The sequence below is a fragment of the Eptatretus burgeri genome, chromosome 10, assembly GCF_056783735.1.
Source record: "Eptatretus burgeri isolate ZD-2024b chromosome 10, Ebu_testis_v1, whole genome shotgun sequence".
NCBI classification, from domain to species: Eukaryota; Metazoa; Chordata; class Myxini; order Myxiniformes; family Myxinidae; genus Eptatretus; species Eptatretus burgeri.
In genome coordinates, this window is record NC_140970.1 from 27,863,878 (window position 1) to 27,887,332 (window position 23,455).

At 45.5% G+C, this 23,455-nt stretch overlaps 1 protein-coding gene and 1 long non-coding RNA gene across 3 annotated transcripts in view; both read right to left on the minus strand.

Moving 5' to 3' along the window:
- UBE2G1 (ubiquitin conjugating enzyme E2 G1) overlaps window positions 1-23,455 on the minus strand; it is a 65,397-nt gene that overhangs the window by 9,082 nt on the left and 32,860 nt on the right. For both annotated transcript variants that reach the window (XM_085897568.1, XM_085897570.1), the window contains exons 4-5: window positions 7,574-7,752; window positions 7,377-7,472 (exon numbers count right to left, since the gene is read on the minus strand). In XM_085897568.1, the coding sequence (XP_085753694.1) occupies window positions 7,386-7,472; window positions 7,574-7,752 (266 nt within the window). In that variant the 3' untranslated portion in view covers window positions 7,377-7,385. The remainder of the gene's footprint in view (window positions 1-7,376; window positions 7,473-7,573; window positions 7,753-23,455) is intronic.
- On the minus strand, window positions 12,075-23,330 carry LOC147018161 (uncharacterized). The gene is made up of 3 exons (XR_015062296.1): window positions 22,852-23,330; window positions 22,334-22,723; window positions 12,075-21,374 (listed from the first exon to the last, which is right to left on the minus strand). It is a non-coding gene; the product is annotated as an uncharacterized LOC147018161 (long non-coding RNA).

Sequence of the window (23,455 nt, forward strand, 5' to 3'; positions counted from 1 at the left end):
CAGCTGAACCCTTTTTGGCCATGCAGAGCAGTCCAGTATACTCTGGCCTCATCAATGACACATTCTGTTGCTGCCATTTCACTATCTCTTCCAAAATCAACAAGGTGGGGAAGGTTTCCTATCAGTCCCAGAGAAACCTGTGCCGCTCTTCTTTTCACAGGAACACAGGCATCATCCCAACTGACTGGAAGAGGGGCCTTGTTGTCCCTCTCTGGAAAGGGAAGGGTGATCGCCAAGACTGCAACAACTACCGAGGGGTGACGCTGCTCTCAGTGCCGGGCAAGGTCTTTGCTCGGATAATTCTTGATAGGGTTCGCCACCATCTGCTTGAGCACCAGCGTCCAGAGCAGTCAGGCTTTACACCAAAGAGGTCAACGATTGACCGTATCCTTGCCCTTCGTGTCCTCACCGAACGCAGACGAGAGTTTCGGCAGGGGCTGCTTGCAGCCTATGTTGATCTCTGTAAAGCGTTCGATTCAGTGAATCGGGATGTCCTCTGGAGGATTCTTGGTCTTCGTGGGGTGCCACCAAAACTGATCGATCTGATGTCTGAACTCTACTCTGGTACTGAGAGTGCTGTGAAGTGTGGTGGTACCATCTCTGACTTATTTCCAGTTGTTACTGGAGTTCGTCAGGGATGTGTACATGCCCCCACACTTTTCAGCACTTGTATGGACTGGATTTTAGGGAGGATGTCGGAGAGATCAAGTTGCGGTGCATCGTTTGGCAATGTCAAGATCTCGGACCTTGATTTTGCAGATGATGCAGTCATCTTTGCGGAGACTTTAGACATCCTCTTGGGGGCCCTCGAGGTGCTGAATGAGGAGTCGGAGCCGTTGGGATTACGGATTTCTTGGGTCAAAACTAAGATCCAGGCTTTCGGTGACATCTTGGATGCTGCTGTCCTGTCTGTGTCTGTTTGTGGTGAGGATGTTGAGGTCGTGGATAGATTCACTTACCTTGGCAGTGATATTCATGTCTCCGCAGGTTGTGAGCCGGAGGTCAATAGACGTCTGGGTCGGGCCTGGGGAGTCATGGATTCACTGGATCATGGGGTGTGGCGCTGCCGGTACCTGTGCGGGAGGACGAAAGTCCGAGTCTTCAGGTCCTTGGTACTTCCAGTCTTGCTCTATGGGTGCGAGACTTGGACTTTGACCAAGGATCTGAGACAGAGACTTAATTCCTTTGGGACCAGGTCTCTTCGAAGAATCCTTGGCTATCGCTGGTCGGATTTTGTGTCCAACGAGCGGTTGCTGAGAGAGACTCGGATGAGATTTGTTACCTGCATAGTCCGTGAGCGTCAGTTGCGGCTGTATGGACATGTGGCTCGTTTTCCTGACGCTGATCCTGCTCACCAGATTCTCTCAGCGAGGGAGTCTCATGAGTGGAGGAAGCCAGTGGGCCGACCACGTGCCTCATGGTTGCAGCAGGTTGACCATCATCTCAAGGAGATGGGGATGGGCCTGGCATCTGCCTGGGGGATGGCCAGATGGAGGCCCCTGGAGTACCGGCGGAAAGTGGACGCAGCGACGCGCTGTTCTGGCACATGCTCCCATACCTGACCTCTTCTTTTCCCCTTCTGAATGGGTAGCTCACTGTGTCACATCCACACAACACATATGTGCACAGAAGTGTAGTGCGACATCAAGAGGATTTTCTGGTACTTCTTGCTCAACACTTCTACCAGCTCATGAATAGGTAGGTATTGATTCTGCCGTTGTATCCAGAGTTCTTGCAATGTGTTCAAGCAGCAGAAGTGATATATACACAGCATAATTATGTCTGTATCTGTTGCATGCACAACAGCTCGATGGTGATCAAGATATTCCACACAATATGCAAGATGAGCAATAATCCTTGTGTCTGCCTCTTCATGTTCTTCACAAGGTAAGTCCAGAACTGAACTTGATGCTGATGTGATGGAAAGAGTGTGACCTTTGTTTTCCATCATACCACCAAGAATGATGGTCACTCCATCCGGAATAGCTTCAGGACTCTCACAAAGGGAAGTGCCAATGAAGTTCTGAAGATTTCCTTTATTTCTTGGATTCTTCATGAGTAAATTCCAGTCCGGAATTTCTAGACTCTTGGATGGTGAGAATTGTCTTGCCTGGTCTGTCTGGTTTCTCCTCTGCTGCTCATCACCCTTCAAAGTATGGGTATCATCAAAATCATACTGATCACCAATGATGTTGACACAGTTGCACATTTCAGGTTTCAACTGAAGGAGCTTGCGAAGATACAGCTGGGGAAGTTCACCAAATGTTTTCACACCCATTTTTTGGTATTTATTTACAAATGCCATTGTGTCTACCAGATAAACTGTGTATAGGTCACTCTGTGGTAATGATGGCAGCTGTAAAACAACATCCTGCTCAGCTTCAGCAATTAGCACTGCCACGAAATCAGACTCGTTGCCTTTGCGCATTACAAACCCCTGTGCTAAGCGTGGATCAACCTCAAACAGGGATGATGGGTAGTCTGTCCACTCATGGGAAAATGCAATCTGTCTTGTGACTGGGTCGGCATCTCGATAGAAACACAGCACACGTGTAGCTGCAGTCTCATCTTGATAGATCCTGATTAAACTCTGTTTCCTTGATGGGTTTGATTTCTTCTGTGAGGAGAAAGTTACCAGCTTCAGTGGTTCAATCTTAATAGAGACCACCTCTTCTGCTTTCATAATGGCTTCCATGCCCTTAGCTTGAGCATGGACCAAGTCTTTTGAAGCATCCTTCTCACCAGTTGCTCTATTGAGCAGATCCACTTGGTTGTTACACTGGAATGGGTTTATCATCTGCTGGCATATCACTTTCTTGATCTCCTCAACATGCATATGTTCTTCTGTTGCCTGCTTATGTGTTTCTCCATGATGAGTAGATTCCTGTTGGCCTAGATTAGCCATAGACTTTATGTTCTCTGATACAGCTGTGAGAAATGGTGCTGTCTTCACATATTTATCTCGAGCAGCTGGTGCCTGAGATATGCCTTTGAACAGAGATGTCTTCCCTTCATTGTTGTATGTCTGCTCCAGAGCCATGTCACTCCAAACACCATTGAATTTTCCTTTGGAAGAGTGAACTGTGAAGTACCCAACCTGGATCCAGCAAACCTTAACCGAACTGTGTTCAATAGAGTAAGAGGATTTTGGGGGTAGGGGTAACTTTGGTTGACAAAAATGTTAATTTTCTCTTTAAAAATTGATAGAACTCACTCAAATTTGCTGTTTTAATTAGCCATGGATACCATGTTCATATCACATTAAGAGAAATTAGTATTCTAATGCAGCATCTGCCTATGATAAGAAAAGTTCTAAAGGCCATCTTCAAAAAACGTTATTTTTAAGGCATTTTTCACAAAATTATGTACTTTTACGAGGTTTACTTCCACAAAGGCAATTTTTTTTGTCATTTTACAATGCACTGATTGAATTCTTACATTTAGTTCACATTTATTTTTCATGAATGTGATTTTTTAATTTTTTTAGAAATTTTATTGACAATTGCTGTTTTATCAAATTTTTCAAATCTTCCTCAAACAAAAACGTCCGCCAAAATTTTTCGCAAGAGCTTATGAATTGCCAACATTGGTTTTCATGAACTGCAAACATATATCTAAACATCCTGGGGGTGTAAAATTTTATAGCAGAGGCTGTAAGGTCCAACCCTAAAACAGCCTCGTACACAGGTTGGCTCCCGGACTATTTTCCTTTGTCCTCATACCTGCTTCGAAAGCATTTGGTTATTGGATTTGCTTTACAAATGTTGAATGTTTCTCTTTGTGAGTTTCAAAGCAAAATATATTTGATTAAACACCATTTCTCAGCCGTTTGCTGTATTTTCTAAATTACCGAGCTAAATTTTTTTCCACCCATCACACGCAGCTGTTTATAAAGAATAATGTTTGTGAACATCTCCCTGAAACGTCGATATAAATGTAACGTTGTTTTTCAGTGAAAGTTACTCAAGGTTTCTGGGTTGTAGACAGTACGTACTGGAGTCAGTAATCACACTGACTCCAACCTGCCGATTCCCGAAAAATTGCCGATATCGGCCAAACGTGTGTGTGTGTTTGTGTTTGTGTTTGTGTTTGTGTGTGTGTGCGCGCGCGCGCGCGCACGCTGACAAAGCATAACATATTCTCTGATAACTCCCTTATCTCTCTATATCTCTATATATATATATATATATATATCTCTATCTCTATCTCTATCTCTATCTCTATCTCTATCTCTATCTCTATCTCTATCTCTATCTCTATCTCTATCTCTATCTCTATCTCTATCTCTATCTCTATCTCTATCTCTATCTCTATCTCTCTCTCTCTCTGGACATATCCGGACAGTCGTTATGTCTGGACGGTGGTTATCTCCATATGTGTCTGGACGGTGACCATGTCCGGATGGGAGTCTGTCTCTGGACGTGTCCGGGTGGTGTTTATGTCTGGATGGGAGTTTGTCTCCGGACGTGTCCGAGCGGTGTTTGTCTCTGGATAGCTTAGCTCCAGACGCATCCGGCTGGTATTTATGTCTGGGCGGTGTTTGTCTCTGGATGTGTCTGGGTGGTGTTTATGTCCGGACGGAAGTTTGTATCTGGGTGGTGTCTATGTCCGGATGGGAGTTTGTCCCCAGACATGTTCGGGCGGTGTTTGTCTCTGGATGGTATGTATATATATATATATATATATATATATATATATATATATATATATATATATATATATATATATATGTATATATATATATATATATATATATATATATATATATATATATATATATATATGTATATATATGTATATATATGTATATATATATATATATATATATATATATATATATATATATATATATATATATATATATATATATATATATATATATATATATATATATATATATATATAATCGTATGACCAGTAGAAAATGGATTTGAGACATTATTTTGTTGCGATCTTCACTGTTATTCCATGCAGAATCATTTTGATGAGAAGGTATGAATTGTAATTGATGCTCCACCACACATCTGCCTTCCCTTCCTCTCACCTCCCTCTGCCTTCCCATCCCCCCTCCCCCTTCCTCACTCTCTCCTCCCTCCTCTCTCTTCCCCCCTATCTCTTTCCCCCTCTATCTCCTCACTCTCCCCCACCCCTAAAAATCAGCCCCTCTTCCCCCCCTCCCATCTCAATGTTCCCGTCAGCGAAGCAACGGGTGTTGTTTGCTAGTAAAGAATATAAATAGCTCTTTTCGGAGCTAATACATAGTGTAAACTGTAAAACTTTTCCTTTGTAATAATATTTGCTTAACAGAATAATTCCTCCCACAGGAGGTCTCCTTCCTCAAAGACCTGGTGGCACCTTATCAAGTTGGTCGCTGGTGTAGGTTCACACACCATCCCTTTCTCCAGTTCAAATGGCACCACAACTGACTCCATTCGTGAGAAGACAGAATGCCCCTGCACCGACCCGACCCGATCCACTTCTACCCTCCTCCTAAACACTGTCTGTCTTACCTGAGAAATGGAGGGGATTCTGGCAACCCTTGATCACGTTCTTTTTAGTCTTACAGCCCCCTGCCCTTTCTGTGCTGTTCCTTCCCTGCCCCCCCCCACCCCAACCCTCAGGTTTCTGCAGAGCACATATTGTCAGTAGCCCACTTCTGGTGAAACTCCAAAAAAAAACAAAAAAAAACACCAGGCTCACTCCACAGTGCACACCTCCACTCATTTGTTCATTTTTTTGCTCTCACTTGTGGAATAAGGTTCCTCAGTCTCTTCTATCTTATTCTTCCTTCTCGGGCTTTAACCTGGCTGTTCACCTCCTCAGATCATCCTACGTCTATACTCATGACTGTCCATATTCTACGCCCATTAACCATCCCCAAGACCACCTCTTCCGCTCCAGGTTATTGCGTTTTCTCTCTTCACCCACTTTTTTATTTATTATTATTATTAGTTTCATCCCTGGTCTTCCTTTCCTCTTTTTGCTATGTTTGAGCTTGTAATACAGCTTATTCACTCCCTGTGACCTCTACCCCTTCCCCTTACATTCTCAACAAGGAAATTGCAAGGTAAAGTTCTGGTGTCTTGTGTAATGCCAGCCTACTTTACGGTCTGGAGTTGATGGCACTGACAGAGAAACAACAACAGAGGCTGCAGGTCTGCGAAAACAACTGGGTCAGGAGGATTGTGGGAGTGAAAGGAGTGGATAGAAGGAGGATGGATGAACTGAGGGAGGAGATTGGTGTGCAAATAAGCTTGAGGGGGAGATGGGCAAGAAGCCAACTGATGTGGGCTGGTCAACCACCATGCTGTTGTATGTTTCCCCACTTTCTACTGAGTTCCTTCTGTTCTGGTCTGTTCTGATGTGTTGTGTTGTTTTGGCTCCTCCAAAACCCTCGACTCTGTATACAAAAATAAACAAGATCAAGACAGACCCAACTGGTGAGCATTCTCCCAGCTGTAAGAATAATCTTGCTTCCAAGGTGATCTGAGGTAAGCAGAGATTTGTTGTCAAGACTTGCTACCAATGAGCACAAAGATAAATTAGCCTGGCATCAAACTTCCTAAATGTTCATAATAAATCAATATATATATATATATATATATATATATATATATATATATATATATATATATATATATATATATATATATATATGTAATCAGAACTTAAAACATTCAACTTTGCAAAGCAATGGCTCTCACTTGACCTCCGAATCAATAGAACAGAAAGGTTCCTCATGTTCGTCAGAAAAATTTCCGATACAGCAAATCAAGTGGAATCCAAAAACTTCCAGATGGACTAAGCCCACATCTCCAACCATGGATGGAGGACAGAGGGGTGAGGCAATTACAAGTTTCCAAATTATGGGAACTTTTTGGATTCCATTTCATTTGGAAAGAAGGAACGTCACCGAACTCCTCTGGAATGCTTACAGTACATTATGGGTTGGTGGGATAGCCAAGAGGTACGTACACACTCGCCTCTGAGCCGTCTAGCCTGGGTTCGCATCCTGTCCCAGCTATAAAGTTTCATCCTGGTGTTTTGGAGGCAGAACGAAGCATCAATGTGTGCCGTCCCTCAGATGGAAGTTAAACTGGGCATCCCATCTGCTAGAATAAGTTTGTGGACGTTAAAGACTCAAGTGTATCCTTTGCGTCTAGACTTGACAGGCAAACTTTTACTCTTACGAGAGGAAATTGAAACAAGCATATATACTACAATATTACAAACTCATTAGAATGCAGCGAGTGAAAATAAATGCATCATCCCATACATTTATATTTTGAGCAGGATCCCGAACTAACAAAACTGCCAACATAAAGCACCAAGGGGGGAGGTTGGAGGGGGGGGGTGGGGAGGGGGTGAAATCTTACCCGAATGAGTTATTCAAATGCTGCATCCTGGCTGTGCCGAACACATCGTGCTACCTTCCTCCTGAATTCACCAGTTGGGTCTTCCCGCCACTCCTTCTGCAACAATGAACAGAACACTTACTTTTGACTCATTAGCCCAGGTTAAAACTGCAAACTACTGGTCTTTGTGCCATACTTTATTCCCTTGCCCAGCTCACAGCTGCATCAACATTGGCAGGCGAGTCGCTGTTGGGGTCCGCCAACATCGAAATGACCGAGATGAGGATAGTTTCCACCGTGTGAATTGGAAGCCATCTTTCCTCTGGCTTTTCGTAGCCAAACTTGTCTTCACCAGGTTCGTGCAAGATCGAGATGCAGACGTCACCACTCTTGTCAACTATAAGAGTTAGAAATGAATATTCTGCTTCAATATGGAGGTATCTTTAAATCATCACAGTCAAAACAGTTTTAATTGGGCATTCTCAATATTTCAGTCATTGTTCAGAAAGAGTCAAAGGGATACTACACTTCTAGTACAAATTGGTTTGTCTGTGTTGCATTATTTTGTGCAAATAACCAAACAAACAAAAGGAAAATGGCTTCATTTAATTTGCCCGTTCTTTCTTAATTTAGACTTACCATTACATTGCGCTGGTCTTAAACAAAATGAAACTTGCAGCGTTACTCGTAGCAGCTGTTCTTGATGTACACACATCAGCCATGCCAAGGCCAATGGGTTTTATATATCTCAGTGAGGTTGTGCAAGTGTTTTGTTTATGAATAACTCACAGAAGTCAGTGGTAAAATACCATGATATTAATATACAAAAAAGGAAAAAAAAAAAAAGGAAGCCTTTTATTATTGTGCAAGTTGAAACAGATCAAAAATGGGAGGTTACATATTTCTTTTAAGAGGAAAGAAAAATTTTCTGGGAGTAATTGAGACAGACGTCTGTTGCCTATACACCACCTGGGTAAAAAGAAAATTAGAATTTTTCCCAGAGGTTTGGATTAATTTAAAGCAACTTCTTGCTTAGGCCTAAGTCACATTTGCTCTACGGCTAGGATACGGCGGCCGTACCCCCCCTGAATTGACAGAAACGTGCGGCGGCCGCAGAGTTTCTGAGGTGGCCTCAGGGTGGCCTTACGCCATATGGCTATCTTTTACAGGCTGTAGGGGTCGCCGTGGAATTATAGCGCGGAGTTATAACTTTTTTTCATTTCTACGTTGGCCGGAGCAATTCGACAAGCCAAGCTGTGACGTAGATGTGTTCCACGTCGACCGTACGTAGGGTGTACGGTGGGCTTGCGTTATTCGTGCGGCTGCTGTAGGCTCTTATCAATGAAAAATGAATTTTGCCAACCCCCAAAAAATTACGGCGGCCGCACTATTTCCACGGTCGCCGTAGGGTAGTCCTAAGGCGTCCCTGTATTCAACGTATGGTGGCCTTGCGGGCTGTGTGACGACCTGAGGGCAACGCAGGGTTGACGCACGGTTCCCCTACGCCCGCCGTGCGTCCTACGTACGGCCTCCGTGGCAGTCTGCGTCGACCGTGCGCTACCGCTAGAGATCGGAGTATAGGTGTTAGCCTATATTCTGAACTGGTATATTCAGTTATACATATTATAGTTATAGTATATTCAGTTACAGTAGACACCGCTTTATAAATCCACCATGGGACCACGCCGGTTGGATTTATTAACCCGCTGGATTTATTAAGCGGAGAACCTATTTTCAGCCACCTACTGGATAGATAAGACAAAAAGCGAATGTCGTTAAACACTGCTTGATGCTACAAAAACATTGATTTATCAAACGGTGACAAGGGGATTGTTCAAAAGAATCTCTCCAAGGTCGCTTGCTTGGGAGGGAAGGTTTTGCGCAAATGTTCCTTTATTGAATCCGTCACATGGCGGAAATCGGGATGGGCAAAACCTGAGAGCTGCAGTCCCCTGTCCAATTTGGCGAGTGCAGTCCGCATCTCTGCCACTGTTGGCATCGGCTCGGGTTCGTCGTCGCTTTCTTCCCTTGGCTATTGGGATTTGGGGTCGGAAGGATTTGAGCGGCGGCGGGATTTGAAGTCCATCACCAGTTGCTGTTGTTGTTGTTTTTTTTCACTCTGCGGCAGCGCATACTACATCAAGCTTAGGTTGAAACCGCGGATGTGCCAAGCAGGTGGATTTATTATCCGGCAGATTTCTCCATGTAAAATTCCGTTCCAACTCATTTTGGTCACAATAAGCGGCTGGATTTTATAACCGTGGATTTATTAACCATCCCTGGTGCCATGCCCGGACTCCCCACCGACCGCGAGCTCCGACGAACGGGTCGTTCCACGGACCGCTTCTCCACAGACAGGCCACCACGAGCGAAGATCGCGACCAGGAAGAAGGAGCCACCCAAAAGAAACACCCCCCCCTTGGCTCCTGAGCGCCCTTACATTCCTCCTGGCTTCTTGCTCCACCCTCCTTCGAGTTCCTGCGGGAAGCTTCGAGAAAAAGGGCGTTGCCCATGTCCAACCCTCTCGCCCCCCCCCCTCGCGGCACGCGGGGAGCGAGGGAATCGTTACATGGCCCAGCCGAGGGAGATTCATTTCCCCAAAATGAGGCCCTCCTTCACATGACCTTTGACCTCTGGCTCTAATCGCACTTCCCCCACACCAAAGCGCGGGAAAAGCAGCCGGGAAAATCCATGCGCCACCGATGTTCCTTCTTGTTTTTCCCACGCGTTATCGAATTGTTCCTTTTCCTCCGCAGAGACGGCCTTCATGAGCGGAGAGGGTTGCCATTTGGTTTGTGGAGAAGGGGATCGGTAGTTGGCGTAGCGGGGAAGGTGGTTAGGTGAGTGGCGTAATTGTGGTTGAGGTGATGAGGATGGCTTGGTTTGTTGAGAGGCGCGTGTGGTTGCTGTGGTGGGAGGACGGTGGATCTGAAGTGGTTGTTTGAGAGCGACGTTGGTGGTGGTGGTTGAGGCGATCGTGGTTGTTGTGATGGTGGCGTTGTGAAGGTGGTTGTGGTGGTTGGTCCAAAATAATGATAGTAAAGAAAAACGGCTATCTCAAAGATCACAGCCCTGCGACACGAATAAATCCCATTAAACAACGGTGGGGAAATCTAACTGAACACAGACTTATCGATCTAACTGAACTAAGGACCTTTATGGTGTTCTGCGAATTTCCATAGCCATAACACTATATATATATATATATATATATATATATATATATATATATATATATATATATATATATATATATATATATATATATATATATATATATATATATATATATATATTGTTGTGGTTACCAAATTCGCAAACCACCATTCAGGTCCCTTAGGTGAGTTATCTCGGTAAGTACATGTGTAGTTAGGCCCAAACCCGTTGTCTAGTGGGAATACATGTCATTTATGCGAGCTGCGACTCTTCAGGATAGCCGTTTTTCTTTTACTATCTTTATTTTGGACCAACCGCCATGATTACCACCACAACCACAACATCAACCACCAACCACAACGCCGCTTCACCACAACCGCCACGACCTTCACGTCACACCTCGCAACCGTAGCATCGCCACCGTTCTTGCCCCGCTGTGGGTACCGGTGTTGGACTCGTGCAGGGCGCGCGTCGAACAGCGTGTACAAAATCACGGATTTTGTGCTTCAAAAACGGATCAAAAACGACACACGCCCACTTTTTGCCGTCCAATCGGTGAGCGAGGGGCGATTTGGCCCCGCCTCCAGGACGATCGATATATGCAAATTTGTGGATCAAAAAGCCTTCACGCCCACTTTTTCTCGGGCCAATGGGGAGCGAGGTGAAAGGTCAAAGGGAGGGGGTCAAAGGCGAAGCTACGGGGGGATAAAAGGACCGTGTTCGTCAGTCAGAGGTCGGAGAGTCAAGAAGTCGAGTCGAGAGTCGGAGAGTCCAGAGGCGGAGAGTAGGAGAGTCGGAAGCAGAGGGTCAAGACTTCGCGGGCGGTGGAGCTGCTCGTCGTGTGCGTTGGAGTCGGAACGGAGGGGACGAGCTGTGGAAAGGCGGCGACACCAGACGAGGGGGTGCTCGCGTCGTGCAGGGAGCTGCACCCGAGGGAGGCCGACAGCGCGACCTGGCCGAGGTGGAGACGCACACCAGGGATAATAAAGATCCTCTATACCCCGAGCATCAGCAACCCCCTCCTGTTTCCCCCCGCGCTGAGATAGTGCGACCAAGGGGGGGCCCCTTTCCCACCCCCTGCCAGACACTGCCCGCGAGGCCCGCGGGGTTGGGGCGCCATCGCCGCTCCGCGTCTCATCACCAGACGGGTAGGCGCGACCCGGTCTCGGCCTCAGGCCCGCCTCATTCTTGGGGGTATTCTTTTCCTTGGTTTTGGGTATGTGTTGTCGGCGCCGTCTGTGAGGTAGAATTGTATAAGTGTTGCCGTGTGCTCGGTAGTCGGTATTAGCTCTGCATTGTGTTTTCGCTTTTATATTTGCTTTTTGTGTAAATTGAATTGTGTTTTTTCTATGTGCTTTTGGTGGAATCGAATATGTGTGCTTCCCGTGTGCCGCGAATAAATGTGCTTTTGTGTTGAACTGTTTCCCGCTTCGCTTCGTCATTTCTCCCATTGAATCCTCATCTTGCTTCACGTAAAGGGTTGGTAGTGGGCTGAATACGCCCGATAATTAATCGAACCGTCGAGGTCGACGATAACACCGCTCGGTTATTCTGATAGTACGGAACGGGTCGCTTAAGTGGCCCGTGTCCGAAGTCGACCTGCGGCGAGGTGCGATCGCCCGGTCTACCCTCCGCGTGGGTACTTAGGTAGGTCGAATTTGGCGAGCAACCCTATCCCACGCGGGGGCTGATTGGCTCAATCGCGGTGAGACCGAAAGGTCCACCCGTGACTGGTTCCCGGCGTTAGTCCGAGAGGGTCACGACTGGATTGTCCGTCCGGTGGGCGACGTGCCGCGATTCGAGTTACGTGGCCGTCCGCACGCCGGCGGGCGCGAATCCGCAACAATATATATATATTGTTGCGAATTCGCAATTCAGAAAGTTGTACCATATAGGGAATGCAGAGTTGCAGGAAGTGATTGAGGAGATCGATCTTGGAATTATCATGGATAGAGAGTTGAGCTTCCCTAAGCATTTGTCAGTTTGGGTTCACAAGGCCAACCAAACATTTGGGCTCATCAAATGATCCTTTCTGAGTCTGGATGAAGAAACCCCCACTGTGATATTGAAAGTCCTAATATGCTCATTGTTGGAGTCTGGCAACATTACCTGACACCCGCATTCCTGATGGACATCGATGGAGTTGAAAAGGTTGGCAAAAGAACAAGTATGATTTCCATATTCCCAGCATTTGAATAGGCTTTTGCTTTTCTACTGCCCCTGCCATGGTGATACGATCTAAATGTTTAAGGTGCAACACGGAATCAACCTGATTTGACTGCAACATTTATTCCCTCCTTCAGAGGAACTATTTCTTCAGTCAGAGGATAGTTAAAGACAAGAAAAATTTTCCCCAGAATGGTGTTGATGCTCAGTCTGTTCTTTGAAGCTTTCAAACGAGGTCTAGACAAGGTTTCATGGGATGAGAATTTCAACTTGCATTGACCGTCACCCATTCATGAGCACTAAACCAACATCAACCACAGTGCAGACCAGAAGATCTACAGGACTACCTTCACGATGATGATGATGATGATGATGATGATGATGATGATGATGAGTTGGCCACCATGTCTTGGCCTGTTTGAAGGGTGATACCTATGAATACATGCTACAGCATCGAGGAGGGGTGTGATGCAGGGATGCCAGCCCACAAGGGAGAGCAATACACCATTGTGCTAAACAACTTGTATATTGTCGAGCGTTCAGAGGGGATAAAAAGGACTCTGCCCAACAAAATATCCAGTATGCAGCTGACTTTTGAGGCCTGTTTATAAATGGGGTCTTCTTAAAAGGTAATTGCCCAACAATGAATCTTTCACCTGAAGATTTAACTTCTTTCGTTGATCACAGAAGAGGATAACATAATGGTCCAGTATGAGGGATAAGGTTAGGATGCATGACCTACATGGATTACAGAAAATGTTCCACATGCCAAAATAAGTTCTGATGAACAAGCATCACATTTTTATCCGATATGACCTCTGTCCATTGACCTCTTGATGCCAAAATATAAATCGGTGTGTCTTTGCATCATAATATGTACTTATACCAAGTTTGCTCAAAATCCCATCACTGGTTCACAAGTTAGCACCGTGACAAAATTTCTCCCTGACGGGATCTTTGATCTTTGACCTCTTGCCGCCATGATCTAATTAGTTCACCTTTGCATCATTATACATATTGTACTTATACCAAGTTTGACTTTGGTCCTTCATCCACTCTTAAGAAATAGCAGAAACGAAAATCTATCAGACGCAAAGATGGACGGACAACTCAAAACATAACGCCTCTGGCGACTTCATCAGCAGAGGCAGAAAAACCCCCTAAGGTTGATAACAAGCGAAGCAGCTATTACCAGTCCTTTCACTGGGATAGGAGCCAATCAGTATTAAATAAAATAATCAGCAAAGATCTACGACTCAGACAAACAACTGGTGGACAGAGCATGTTGCCTTGGATATGCCAGCCTCCAATTTGAGATTAGATAAGATGCTGCCAAGAGCTACACACTGCTTGCAACCCCTAAGGCAGGTGTGGAGAGAGACTGAAACAGCACAGATAAGAGCTGAGCATGCAGAGCAAGAAGTAGGAAAAGCATATTCCCATGCAAAGCAAAACGGAAACTTCCCTCCAAGTCAAGTTTACCCTTTCAGCAACTCCTTCTTTTTGAAGCTTTCAAGCCCCAAATCTACCTGACCTTTGTGGAACCTCCTGTTTATCAACTGTTCAATCATGCTCTTTCCTCCAGGACTTCAAAAGTTGGCAGTACACCACCACTTCAGATCCCTTTTCCCTGTGTTCTTTCCAAGCCTCACCACTCCATACCCCAACCCCATGTATTTCTTCCTTTCCTTTCTCTCTGTCTCCTCCTGTTTGTTAAACCCCTTATTGCTTCCACGTGTTGTAATACTGCCCCACGAACAGTGCATTGCCTTCTACCGTCTGTCATCTCACTCATTTGCAAGCATCGACTTTATTTATTTTAATATAAACGAGAAGGGCACTCGTAGAGTGCATACCTCCGCCACACATTGCCTGATCCACGAGAACATATCGTGCCCAATAAATTTTTGAAATATCATGCTATACAGTTCTTTATCGTTTTTGGCCCTATCTCTGAATGGTGAAGAATCACTTAAAAAAATCAAATAATTCTCGTATCCAGATCCAGATTTGGATCTTCACCAAAATCGAAATAATTCGTCCTTGCCACACACCCAACGTGTCCACCAAGTTTCATCCGAATACATTCACAACTTTTTGAGATACCCTGCGATATATTGGTTTCACCCCATCTCTCAATGGTAAAGAATCACTGAAAATTTTTTTATCAGATCTGGATCCAGATTCGGATTTTCACCAAAATTGAATCAATTCTTTTGTCACACACCCAACATGTCCACCAAGTTTCATCCGAATCCATCCACAACTTTTTGAGATATCGTGCTATATATCATTCTTGGCACCATCTCTCAATGGTGAAGAATCACTTAAAAATTCTAGTAGTCAGATCTGGATCCAGATCTTCACTAAAATCTAATCAGTTTCGTCTTAGTCACACACCGAACCTGTCCACAAATTTTTGAGATATCCTGTACACAAACAGGCAGACAGACAGACAAACAGACAGACAGACAGAAAGGGGTGAAAACATAACCTCCTTCACCTTCGGTGGTGGAGGTAATAAATAAATAAATCAAACAAACAAACAAAATTGTTAATTCAACAATCCAATGTTTGGTAAAACAGCTCATTTTGCCATATGTGATGAGAGCACACATGAATATATTAGTAACCGTTACAAAGATGTGTACCTTATGAGCAGAAAAGTCAACTTAAGATCAATCAGTGTTAGGAATTTCAAACAGAAAAAACATTCAGAAGGAAATCATCTAGAGCAAAATCTTAAGACTTATTTCCATAATCATCGGATATGCTGGTGGAGAACAAAATGGCAACAACAGATAACCCTCATCAAGATCAACAACTCTCGCTTTTAATGCTGCACCCGAAAGACACCGTAAGCACGGTCTCATGAATGCCCAATGAGATTTCAATAATCCCACTGACAAACTCATTTTGAGAACACCAATCCCGCTTACAAATAGAGAGATAAGACGTTAGCGTGGAAGAAAAGACATCGGAGACGTTCGGATTCTGATTCAATTCCCTACTTCAACGCAATGAAAAAAAAAATCTCACAAAAACTCCTGCCAGGAAACCCCTTACCGCAAAATCCCCTGATAAACTAAAGTTAAAGCATATTCACATATTACTAAACCAACAGCAATATGAAACTGCTACACTACTCCGCCTCATAATGCATTAATCAAATGGAAGGTACAAAAAACAAGTTAAATAAGACATAGTATGTCATAGCCCCTATTGTTTTAGTAATTTTGCTGAATGCTGTTAAAGGGCTAGCCCATATTTATGTACAACGAAAATGGCCACCAGTCTACCAGTCAGCCATATTTGATCAGATCGCAAGTGACAGTGAGGAGCAGGTGTATGCCATCATATACTGTGCTTGTGCCAAGTTCGAAAAAAATCAGACCACGCATGTCTGAGAAATGGTTGGGGACACATTTAAGTAACAAAATTGCCACTAATCAGCCATCTTGCATCTGATCTCGGAAAAAAGATGACGTGCATATGTAAGCCGTCATTCATTATCTGGGTGCCAAGTTTGAATAACATCGGTAAATGCATGTCTGGGAAATGGTTGAGGACGTGTTCAACACCGGGTTTTTTTTTTAACAACTAAAATGGCTACCAGTCGGCCATCTTGGATCTGATGTTGGGGGGGGGGACTTACATGCATATGTATGCCATCATGTGTTGTCTGTGCCAAGCAAGAATAAAATCGGTCCAGAAATGTCCGAGATATGGTTGCGGACACGCACACGAAAAATCGAGACCAAATCCATAAGCCCCCATTTCGGACCAAGTCCAACGGGGGCTAAAAATATAGTATGGTGGAGGAAAAGAGATGCAGACTGTCCATGTAAAAAAAATAAGTAACAGCAAAGAGAAATGGTCAACAAGCAAAATGTACTGTGATAAATATTGTTGTAGTTTTCCGCCCCGCCGGCGTGCGAGCGACCGCTTTTAGCTAATCGCGGCCACGCACCCACCGGACGTGGCAAACCTCGTCGCAACTTTCGGATCAATGCCGAAATCCAGCCACGGGTGTGCCTTTAATCACAACGAAAATCAGCCAACTATTCTGTCTGCGCACGACAGGGTCTGATCGCCAAATTGTCGATTTACCTAAGTATGCGCACAGACAGAAATGCCAGGGATTTACACCTCGACGGGACCTGCTTGGAAACGAGCCAAGCAGATCGCTCCGTTTGCGATTTGCCGAGCGGTGTATATCGCCAAGCCCTGCCGGATCCGATTACTTCATCGGCTATTTAAAAGCCCGTTAATATCCCGAATGCAATACAGCAGCTCAATTAAGGGAAAGGACGCAACGAACAGGTCAACATTCACACAAGGACAGTTATTCACAAAGCACGTATGCAGGCATGCACATATGCAATTATGCAGTCAACAAAAGCAACGCAGGTAATACAAGCACGACAAAAGAACTACTACCGTTCTATTATTTATTACTGTACATGCAATTAACAGTTCTACTTATGGACATGGCGCCACAACATTCATTCAAAGAAACCCCAGGAAGGGCAAGGGCAGAACTGGACCTCGTGGGTCTTTATAGTTCACGGAGCCGTGGAGACCGCAAAAGCTCCGAGAGGCCACGCTGGTTACCTGTCACCCTCGTGGTGACTCGCTGGGCCCTGGTTCGGCGACCCTCGGTGGCTCTGCCTGCACTCCGCGGGACTGCACCCATTTCCGGTCTAAGTCAGCCTCCGTTCTCTGTCAGCCTGCAGCTTTCAAAGCTGCCAACTCGACCCTGAACCTGACATCCCCGTTTTTCCTCTCCTCTTCTCGAGCGACCACGCGGTTTTTTTATCCCCCGCCCGTCTTGCCCCGCCCTTCCCGGCACGCGGCGGGGGGGGGGCGACTTTTCTCTGGGGGACACGCCCCCAACCGTCCTTTCGGGCGGGAGTTGAGTTCCAACCGTCATTTCTGTTTACCGTGCATATCAGGGCGGGAGTTGAGTTGAGTTGCTGCTTTCCAACCGTCATTTCTGTTTACCAAGTAAGGCCAAAAAAAAAAAAAAATGTTGCATTGGCGTAACGGGTCACTGAAAAATAGGGTAGGTAGGTAGGGATTTTTTATTTTATTTTATTTAAATAAATCCCTCCCAAAATCTCCCTCGGCTCGAGTACCCCCCCTTTTTGTCGGCGACCCCCCCCCCCCACTCAAAAAAAAACTAGTACAGTGAACCTTGCCTAAATCGAACTTGCATAAGTCGAATAATCGCCTAAGTCAAAGATCTTATCAAGTTCTCTTCTCTTTATATTCTTTTGTTTTTACACCTTTAAATCTAAGCTATTTCTTCAGTCCTAACAGATTCGACTTAGACAAGGTTGACTGTAGTTTTTACAACAGCCAGTGGCGTACTGTCGTACATGGTAGACAAAGCATTGGAGGGGCAGAGCATTGTTCACGAACAACACTCTGCCCCTCCAATGCTTTGTCTACTGAGTACGACGGTACACCACTGACAACAGCTCTAAGATGTGTAAATTCTATCGTCAGATGCCAGGAAATCCCATATGAAGACCCTTTAAATTTTTTTTTCCCTGGGGGAGGCCCCCCAAACTTCCTGCTGGGGCTCGGGCCTTTCGCCTTTGGCGGATGAAGCCCCCCTTTCCCCAAGATCCTGAATCAGCCCCTGCCAAGCCTGAGATATCTCAGGCACCATCTCCAGGGGAATACACAAGATGCTGGTTTATAGCCTTTTCGGTGCTGTTCACACATATATCAACATTTTTAATAGCAAATACAGTGAACTCTGCCGAAGTCAAACCTCTCTAAGTCAAATAATCGCCCAAGTTGAAGTAATTTTTTAACAAATCATGCAAAACATGTCTTTACCTCTGGTAAGACAAATTTCTTCTAAATCGAACAGATTTTTGTGGTCCCAAGAGACGACGAAGCGATAACCGAAGTCGTCTAAGATAGACACCTTTTCCGCCGCCAAAACGTCCGAAAAGGACCCTCCATCACTGCTAGACGCTTGCACGGAGGAAAGTATTGGAGCAGTGTCACAATTTACGTCTGCAATTCCCTGAATGATATCTCCAAGCCTCGCATCTTTGTCGCATTTTCGTAAGACGCTGAACAGTTTTTTAGGCCCAAGCATGCCAGTAATCTTGATAGAGTACGTGGCCATGTTGGAAACAACAGACGACGTACTGATCGAGCGAGGCGCAATATCTCTCCCTCGTACAGATGATATGCAGAGCCGTTTCGCACACACACACACACACACACACACACACACACACACACACACACACACACACACACACACACACACACACACACACACACGCAGCGAGCTAAACTATGACATATGCATAGCGCAGCGTGCAGCGGGTTCTGTCCGAAACACTTCCGGGTTTTTGCGATCGCGATCGCAATCAACAAGATACTTGATATCGATAAAAAAACCGTAGGGTCGGCGGAATTTTTAGGGTCGGGCGGGTTACGCCAATGCAACATTTTTTTTTTTGGCCTAACTATCGCGTTGGGTGGCAGAGATGTTATTCGTTGGGGAGGCCGTTGTCTGTGGAGATGTCGGCGGTTTTGGAGAAGTTGGTTGTGGTTGTTCTAAAATAAAGATAGCAAAAGAATAATGGCTGACTCAAAGATCACAGCCCTTTCGACCTCGGTGGGGAAATCTAATCTGAACACACACTTATCGACATAACAGATCTCTGGGATACCTGAATGGTGTTCTGTGAATTTCCACAACCGTAACACCATTGTGCTGGGAAGTGTACATGATGCCCAGAGTGAGTAGTAGATAGTGGTAAGGGTATTTGTGTAGTATGTGTCGACCTGTTTGTCAGTGGGAAGGTCGGCTCTGGTGCAGCGTCAATAAAAGCTGGCTTCAAGTGATTGATGCAGACCATCATGACTACCGTTAATATAGAGTATGAAGGTCTTATCAGAGCATGTAGATCTTTGTAAAGCCTTGCAAGAGCTTGCTGACAGCATCACACCATACGAATACGTGGGTGCACAAAGAAAATTCCTGGGGAATAAAAAACGGCCATGATGAAGGCGCAAGTGTCAGTCTCACCCGGAGGCCCAACATGGCTGAACAAAGTTGGCTGGTATGGTTGGTGATGTCAGGTAAGATGTCACTGGATGCTGAGAAGAATTATCCTGGGAGACGAAGTGGTGCATCTTCCACTAGCTCTGCAGTGGACCATCCAAGGTCTTCTTTTCGAGCAGCTCGCATACCAAGCAGGACCATAGGTACAATGTCTATCCAGTGCATGAAGTTGTCATCAGGGAAGACTTGAATTGGTGGTGGAAACACTCCACCATACCATTTGCTAATTGGTGGTTAGCACATGGTTGGTACCCAGGATTTGAGTCAGTTTGTGAAATGGAGCCGATTCGAACTGGCTACCATGATCCATAGTGATGGTTGATGGAACACCAAAACGTGCGATCCAGGTGTGGACAAAGGCCCTGGCGATGGTATGTGTGGTGATGTCAACTATCGGTGTAGCCTCCGGCTTATGGGTGAAGCGGTCAACACAAGTCAGTCAATATCGGTGTCCATTTGAGGGTGGTAGGGGACCAACAAGATCCACCTGGACCCTGTCAAAATACCTATCTGGTGTTGGAAAGTTATGGAGTGGTGCAATAGTATGACATTGGATATTGGAGCATTGCAACTGAAGATGCTGCTTGGCCCAACGGCACACGTTTTTCTTTGGTACATGGCCAGACAAGTTGCTGGGTTGCTCACATACCCGTCTGCGTGAGTGAGGGAAAAGTGTCGAAGACTGCACAACGGAATGCCACAGGAATTGAAAGGGTGCAACTGTCCCTTCGATACATCACACATGAGGGTAGTGCTTGCCCCTGGGAGCAGTACCTCACGAAATGTTAAGTAAACCCGTTGCAGATTGTAGACAGTGGAGCTCCGAGTCCTCCTGTTGCACTGCTGCAAGTGTATTACAATCAATGGCCGGTGTGTTGGTAGAAGACAATGCCAATACCTCGGTGCGTGAGAGAGCGTCCGCCACCGAGTTCGCGATTCATTTGATGTACCGGATGTCGGTGGTGATTGCGAAATATAACTAACTTCGCGAAATGTGCAAGGAGAGCGAGAGCCCTAATGGGTGAATAGAGCAAAAGTTAAAGGCTTGTGGTCAGTCAGGACAGAGAATGGTCTGGCCTCTAAGAAGTGGTGGGAAGTGCTTGATGCCGAGGTATACAGTGAGTAATTCGCGATCAAAGGTGCTGAACTTGTGCTGTTGGTTTAAGCATTTTGGAGAAAGCCAGTGGACACGTGTCGGCATCAATGAACTGGTGAAGGGCCACACCCATCGCGACCTCAGACACGTCTTCCAACAGGCTTGTTGGCACCTTTGGTTTTGGACGATTCAGGAGTGAGGAGTTAGCCAGTACATCGTTGATAATGTGGAAGGCTGACAAGGTTGGTTCAGACAATCGGAACACTTTGAGGTGCTTACCAGTTGCGAGCAATTCGTTCAGCAGCTGCAGTGTTGTGGCTGCGTTTGGAATAAATCGATGGTAAAAGTTGGCGAGGCCCAAAAACTCTCGCAGTTTGCATTGAGATGGCAGGAACGAGAAATCCCCAATAATCTGCACCTTTTTCTCGAGCGGACCGCCTGAGGAAATTCAACTCCGGAACGCCGAATATGCACTGTGTGGGATCAATGACGATGCCAAGTCCTGCAAATGGGTGAGGAGGAGACACGTGTTCCTGATGTTTTTCTGTGGTTGCGCTGGCAATTATAACATCATCTATATATACATAGCAGAAGGGTAATCCCTGGAGCACCTGAATGATTAAAACATTGAAAGATTTGTGCACCATTGCATCGGCCAAATTGCATCCGAAGAATTCAAACAGGCCAAAAGGCATTTGTGACTGCTGTCTTCAGGACGTCATCTGGATCCACAGGAATCTGATGGTACGCATGAACGAGGTTGACCTTTGAGAAAGCTGTAGTGGCCATGGAGTGTAGCAGTAAAATCGTGAATGTGTAGAATGGGGTAACAGTCTGGAACAGTCGCGTTATTTAAAGACTGGTAATCCCCGCAAGGACGCCAAGCCTCACGTGTCTTTTTGGTTACCATGTGTAATGGTGAAGCACAACTGCTGGATGATGTTCTGATGACCCCACATTGTAACACATAGTCAAACTCCTAGCGGGTGATCCACAATTTATCAGGTGCTCGTCGGCGAGCAGGCACAAAAACAGGAGGTCCCATGGTCTTGATGCGATATGTAATCTGGTGTTTAATGGGCTGGGTTGTCGCCGATGGATGCGTTATGGACAGGAAGTCATAAAGTACTTTCTGAAAAGGGCACGAGGCATGCATGGAAGACACGTGATATTCAGCGACAAAACAGTGAATGCTTTACTGAGAACACTAAACTGTGTTGAAGCATCAAATAAACAGTGATTTGACATCTATGAGGAGATGGAAATGATGCAAAAATCCACACCGAATATAGAGTATCTGGTGTCAGCAATAGTAAACACCCACAAAAATGAATGACATAAACCCAAATCAAGCTGGAGGAGATGTTCTCCAAAAGTAGCAATAGCACTGTTGTTAGTGGTATGCAATGAATATTCCTGTCAATTTTTCCATTCAGTGACAGACAGCGGCAAACTGCTCACCTCTGCCCCTATATCCACGAGAAAACGAAGTACGCTAGTATGATCCACAAGGAAGAGAAGGCGACTGACGTATGGCCCAGATGAACTCGTCACCATTAGTCGTGGGCCCAGGTGAACTCCTCGCCATTAGTTGTGGGCCTCGTCGTTTCCCTGCAGCCAGTACGAGCACGCTGCTATGCAATGTGTAGCATCATCACTTAAGGTCACATGTCACCAACACCAATCTTGAGTGTTCACAGAAGATGAAGGCAAATGGTGGCGTGAGGTACAGTATTTCTCAGAAGCTGGGCATGAAGTACACAAAGCTGAGCACAACTAGTGTTGTGCAGCATGGAGCTCCAGGACGAGATTCTTATGGTCCACCATTTCAGATTGCAGTTGTGCGACGTGCTGTGGTGGAGGTGTAACGGCATCCATGAGATGATCAGCCAGATCGTCAATGGAGGGTAGTGCCAGCTCTGTGTTAGCTGCAAGTATCATGCGGACGTGTGATGGTTAACATTGTAAGAACAACTCACAAAGGAGTGACTGGTTGAAGGTGGCGTGGCGGTCACCGAGAAGTTGCTGTGTATGATGCAGCGGTTGTGTGGGTCTTCGATCTCATAAATATTCAGCTGTAAGAAGTTGTTGAAAGGGGCGGTGCTCAGAGGGAGTCGTACGCCTGATTATCATGGTCTTCATCGTCGTGTTCGGAGCATCCGTTGGAAGTTAAAGTAAAATATCTCTCGCCTCTGTTCCATGTTATGGTGACAATGAGCCATCAAGGTATTTGAATCGCATCAACTCAGTAGTTGTGTTTCGGGTGACGAATTGGGCTTCGACTTGCATAAACCACAGCTGCAGGTCATTCAGCCAGAATAGCAGCACTTTTATCGAAACTGCAGCTACTGATGAAGCCGGTTGAGCATTTGGGAAGGGTACGACAGTTTTTTTTTGTTTCTGGCGACTGATTGTGTGCTTGCAAGTTCTTGTCCAACCATTTGGATCACGTTGGGGTCACCAATTTAGCGTGGACGAGAAGAAATCTGAGACGTATGGATTCCAAGTCAATTCTTCATTAAACCACAATGGTAAATCATCTCAAAAACTCCTACCGGAAATCCCCCGATAAATCAAAGCTTA